Source organism: Nicotiana tabacum, chromosome 15, assembly GCF_000715075.1.
Source record: "Nicotiana tabacum cultivar K326 chromosome 15, ASM71507v2, whole genome shotgun sequence".
In the NCBI taxonomy this organism is placed as follows: Eukaryota; Viridiplantae; Streptophyta; class Magnoliopsida; order Solanales; family Solanaceae; genus Nicotiana; species Nicotiana tabacum.
The window spans coordinates 16,018,596-16,024,681 of record NC_134094.1 but is presented as its reverse complement, the minus strand read 5'-3'; the positions used below and the strand labels follow the sequence as shown (position 1 = coordinate 16,024,681).

General features: G+C 31.2%; 1 protein-coding gene across 2 annotated transcripts; it reads left to right on the top strand.

Moving 5' to 3' along the window:
• Positions 1-536: 536 nt before the first annotated feature.
• LOC107795613 (pectin acetylesterase 8-like) lies at positions 537-5,588 on the top strand. 2 transcript variants are annotated; one of them, XM_075230614.1, is made up of 13 exons: positions 537-641; positions 992-1,152; positions 1,449-1,531; positions 1,655-1,784; positions 1,874-1,953; positions 2,122-2,208; positions 2,349-2,473; positions 3,218-3,278; positions 3,649-3,702; positions 3,778-3,855; positions 4,007-4,085; positions 4,455-4,594; positions 5,195-5,588. In XM_075230614.1, the coding sequence occupies exons 1-13, from the start codon at positions 637-639 to the stop codon at positions 5,312-5,314; spliced, it is 1,203 nt and encodes a 400-aa protein (XP_075086715.1). In that variant the 5' UTR covers positions 537-636; the 3' UTR covers positions 5,315-5,588. The 2 variants fall into 2 exon arrangements, with proteins under 2 accessions (XP_075086715.1, XP_075086716.1); XM_075230615.1 differs by having other exon boundaries at positions 576-641; positions 995-1,152.
• Positions 5,589-6,086: the final 498 nt, after the last annotated feature.

Sequence of the window (6,086 nt, the reverse complement as noted above, 5' to 3'; positions counted from 1 at the left end):
GTTTAACAGCAGAAGGTGCAAATACATGACACTTTGTCCTTAATATTTACACAACACTCACGAAGTTAAGGACACTATGTCTTTAATATTTATACAATACCCATGTCTAGCACATGGGTATTTTTGTCCGGACGGGTAAAATTTTATTAAGCACTAGCTAAAGAGTATACTTTTAAAACAGTGACTAAAAAGTAAATACATTAATTAGTGGTTATGTGTGCACTTCCCCCACTCTTTTGCGTGATAACTGATAGCCTAATCTTAACGGACAATTTTAGGCTCTTTCTCTGTTATAGTGAACGTTGAATGGTCAATATATAAATTGCTATAAAAGATACGGTGAAATATACATAAAGACTCATGGTAAAAAAAATTATTTCATCTTTCACGCATATATATATATATATATATATATTTCGATATATATATATAAGTGCATCCAAAATCTATAAGATGTAGAGATTATGTGATGATTATTGAAAAGGAAATCCCTAACGCAAAAATTTAGCAACCCCATCTTTTCCTATTTTATCTCTGTTGTGGCAATATAAAACTACCTGCAAGTTGCAACAACAAAAAAACACCACAGAATTTGTTTCCACAGAAAATTATTCGTGGAATAAGAGGTTTTGATTTATGAGGTATGAAATCTGTAGGGTTCAAGGAAATGATGCTCCATTTATTTGTTTCATAACAAAAAACGAAGAAATTTTCTCAAATTGACATTGATATTCTTCATTTTATGTTACAATATGTTGTCAACGTTCATATAAATCTGTGATTATAGGAATTGAATCTTAAAATTTTCTGGGTTCCACATTTTTGTCTGTTTTCTGGGTTCCACATTTTTTCCCCCGGCAATAATGCAATTTACATGAATTAAACAATATGCTAATTATGTTTTTAACTATCTTACATTGTATGCATAATTTGTCATAATATTTTTAAATTTTATAAAGTCTCACAAAAGTTTTCTTTGAATTGTTTGTAGAAGAAGCATGGAACATACAAAATTGCAATGCCTATGCCTACTCATTTTTTCCTTGCTTGTGCTAAATGGAAAAACCGTACTTGGAGTGAACCAAACATCAAATGAAAATCTTGGCATGGTTGATTTAACTATTCTAGAAAGTGCAGTGTCAAAAGGAGCTGGTAAAAATCCTTTTTCTTCATAATGCATCAGTGTATATGCATGTAGGGGCGGAACTATAGGAACGGAAAAGGGTTCATCCGAACCCTTTTATCGGAAAATCACACACACACACTATATATATATATATATATATATATATATATATATATATATATATATAGTAGATGATGAACCCCTTGGTGAAAATTCTGCCTCACATGTGATAAAATATTTCGTTATTTAACCAACGTTAATATCATATGTTATGAGCATATATAACCATATTAATGATATTTGGATCTTTATATGCTTTTAGTTTGCTTGGATGGGTCTCCACCAGCATTCTATTACGACAAGGGACATGGAGAAGGAGCTAATAATTGGATTATCTACTTTAGGGTATGAGCTATATATGGAAATAATAGTTACATTAAAAACTTGAAGCATTTGCGTACAAAATCTTATCAAATAATTTTGTATCTTAATCTTAATTAATTCTTACTTTCATATTGCATTATTAAGGGAGGAGAATGGTGCTATAACGTGATAGATTGCCTCAATCGCACAAAGACAGAAAAAGGTTCCTCAAAACTTGCTCCAAAGCAAAGATCATTTTATGGAATACTTAGCAACAACAAAACACTGAATCCAGGTAAAATACATTTAGTACTTACACTATCACTAAATCATATTATCATTTCTAAATATTCTCATTTAATTATCTTATATTTAAAATTTTAGATTTCTACAATTGGAATAGAGTAATGGTTATATATTGCGATGGAGCATCGTTCACAGGAGACGTTGAAATAGTTGATCCGGTACATCATCATATTTAAGCTCAGCTTCTTACATATTCTTATACATTTTGAAAGGAATCGGAGTATTTACTCTTTTATTAATTGAAATTTTCACCAATCCAAGAACAATTTTGCCGATCTAGATTAATTAATTATGCATTTTCCTCATAATATGCTAATGTTTATTAGGTCACTAACCTTCATTTTAGAGGAGCAAGGATTTTCCATGCATTGATCGAACATTTCTTGGCGAAAGGGATGAAGGATGCAAAAAATGTATGTTATCTTAGTATCAGTAAATCGTCAACACTAGTGAAAAGTTTTTTGCGAAAAATATTTTTTAAAAAATGACTTTCGTTATACCAAATAAACAGTATTTCTCAATATTTTACGATTTTCTACTATTGTTTTGGCAGGCCATTCTCGCAGGTGGTTCAGCTGGAGGACTGCCTGCTTTACTACACTGTGATCGTTTTCGAGCTCTTCTTCCTAACTCAGCTAGAGTAAAGTGTCTTGCTGATGGTAGTTATTTTCTCCACAAGTAAGAATTAACCTAAGAGCCAGTATAATATACTGATATCGTAAAAGATTTTATACAATTACTATATTTTAATTGACAGTACGTACGTTCGTCTTTTTTTCAAATTGTCATATCAGATTACCGTGAAAAGTTACATGTCGTAGGTGTAAGGTTTTTGTCCTGATTTTCTTATCATATTTGGTTCTCCATTTCCTTGAAGGAAGGACAATATATTTACCATAGTTGATTTTTCCTTTTACGTAAAGAAAAATATAAATCTTTCATATTTGGCTAGTCCCTTTTCTTGGAGGAAAATGTTTGGACTTCTATATATTGAGGATCCTTCCTTCTTATTCGGTAGCATCCACAATGTAGCCATACGGGGTTTGAGAGTCTTGTTTAGGGGGTGAACTTTACGGGAGAAGTGTTAGTGTGTCACTTTTGTTTGCCTCTTCGTGATGTTGTTCTCTCGATATTTTGTACTCTCTTTTATATAGTAGATTGCTCATCTCCGCCATTGATGTAGGTCAATTGACCGACCACGTTAAATATTTGTGTCTCTTTTGATATATTTCTCTTTTGTTATTTGATTTATCGTCGTTCAAGGTTTGATTTACTAGCTTCCGCATGACACTTGATTTTTTCGGTCCTAACAATAGGTTAACTTAACATGCAGATGGCGTAAAAATACTTATACATTGTCAATCCAGTTGTAATTAATAGTGCTATTGCAATGAATTACAGTGTTGTTAATTTGTGTAACAGGAAAAACATGAAGGAAATACCATTCATGGATATTGTCAATGAAGGACTAATTACCTTACATGTACAATTTTTCTTCCTTCTTTCTGTTTTGTCACTCCTTTTTCTTTAGTACCATAGTTATTTCCCTTATCAATCCTCACAATTACTCCCTCGATCTCATTTTATATGATGCATTTTAACTGGACATGATATTAAAAAAAAAATCTTTTAAAATTGTGGTCTAAAATAAAGCATACATATTTATGTGATTATAAATTATTTTCATTAAGGATAAAATAATAAATTTAAAAGTTAAATTATTTCTAAGTATAGAAAATTTTTATTTTTTTTGGAATAGATTAAAAAAGAAAGTGCATCACATAAATTGGAAAGGAGAGAGTACTATTCAGTATTGTTTGTTGTGATTTTTTTTTTTTAAAAATGAACTGCAGCATTCAGCCAAGATGTTGCCATCATCCTGCATTTCAAAAATGAGACCATCTTTGGTAAGAATCCGTTGCCATTCAAGGGTTTTACCCAATTGTAATATCAAACTAATGTTATGTTTAATGAATTTGCAGTGCCTTTTTCCACAATATTTTCAACAAGAAATCCAGACACCATTTTTCATAGTCAACTCAATGTTTGACACATTTCAGGTTAACTCAATTATCCATTAAGTGCATTAAAAGACATTAAATTAGAATTTGATATCTATGTCATCTTTTAACACAAAGTATTCAATTTCTTAATATTGTATCTTATATAATGAGTTTGCATTAACAATCTTTTATCTTCGAATGTAATCAGATAAACAAGACTTTTCTTGGTTATTATGAAGACCTTAATAACAATACGTGCTCAGCTACTCTTGTTAAGACTTTACAAGGTTAGTGATGCAAGTTCAAGGCCAAATTAAACTTCATATTCTATTTATTAAAGAATTATCCATATACCCAAGAGTAGCGCGCCTTGGAGCAATAGCAAAGTTATCTCCATGTTACCTACGGGTCCGGGGTTCGAGCCGTGGAATCAACCACTGATGCTTGCATCAGGGAAACATCAGGGTAAACTATTTACATCACATCCCTTGGGTTGCGGCCTATTGCCCGGACCCTACATAAATGCGGGATGTTTCGTGCACCGAGTTATCTTTTTTTTTATCTATATAACCAAGTCGAATTTGGATTTAATTAAATATGTGGAACTCATGAAATTTGGAAAACCTCATGTAATTTTTATTGTTTCATTATTTCAGATTTTAAACAGGAATTCTTAAGTGCATTACCGAAACAAAGTGATTGTTCTTCATCAAGAGGAATGTTTATTGACTCTTGCTTGATTCATTCCCAAATATTAAGTGGTGTTGGTTGGAATGGCTTCACGGTACATAATAAGGTAAATCAACTTCAATTTTAGGTGTTTTGATGATTTTTGGTTGTGCATTCTGTATTTTAAAAATATAAACAGTAAATCTGATCTGTTATTTGTGTAAAGATCCCTATAATTTACTATATCCACTCATTTTTTCTCAAACACTCACTAAAAATGGGTTGATTGCTCAGACGAGAGTCATTTGATTTATTTCGTCCTTGGGCTTAGCTTTTACACAAGAGCAATATTAAGAATATTTGTCAAATCAAATAAATGTCATTTAAAAGGTAACTATTAGTGGCTGATATAGCTTATTAGCTGCGAGTTCAACTGATATTTTTAGCATGAAACACATGAGAAAAGTTAGTAAGTTTTATGAATTCGTAATTTCAAAATTATAATAAATTCAATGCGGAGAACTTTAAAGGTTGAATCTGTTAATTTTAAATACTTGATTAGCCTCTAGTGGTAACTACATGTATCTGATTATTATAATAATGAATTTAACAACCTAGAAAAAAGGCAAGTAGCTTATTATAACTGGTTAAACTGTACTATTAACGTAAAGATTTCATTACAATGTGAATATGTAAGTTGTGTATGTGTGTGTATTTTTTTTAACAGACAATTGCAGAGGCATTTAGCGATTGGTACTTCGACCGAAGTTCTGTCCAATTGATAGACACACCAGACTTGCCACTGAATTGTTACAAATTCCCCTCTATTACAAGCTTTTGCACCTAAAATGTCCAGAAAGGTGTTTAAGATTCCAGGTTACTGAAACGAACACAAGGCTTCAGCAAGTCACCCAATGTAGGACGAGCTACTCTACAGTATTCTTAAAAGCGCCTACTTTTCTTTTTTATTTGAGCTTTCGATTTGAGCCGATCTTATTCAATAAAGGTGATTTTTTCAGTTGAGTAGAAAAGTGATATTCTTCTAAATTTTAACAAAATCTCAAATGTATTATTGTAAGTAGCAATTGATTTGTGCATTTAACTTTCTCTACTTCTTTTTATTTCTTAATCGTGCCCAACATGTTGATTTAGCAATTAGTTAAAGCTATTCAGAACAAACGTAAAGACTTCCCAAAACATATAGTGGGGGTATTTTCTTTTCGTCAAATAGTCAAATATATATTTGTACTTTCGAAAATGGTCTAAAAATACTCATTGTTATACTATTGGCCTATATATACCCTTCCCGTCATACTTAAGAACAAATATACCATTATTTTGGATAGAGTTCCACGTGGCAGCACCATATGAAAACGAACCGTTTTTTACCCGACCCGTTTAAAAAACCCACCACCCAACCCGTTTTAAAATTCAATTTTTTCAGTTTTTTTTAAAGCATATACTTTGTAAAAACTAGAATTATTAAAGTAAAAAGTGAATTTTTTTTTTGTAAAAACTGGAAAAAAAAATACTCTCCTAAAGCAGTGGACTACATATGCATTAGTTTTAAAAAAATAAAAATATTTTGCAAAATCCTTTTTTTTCAGTTTTAAGAAACT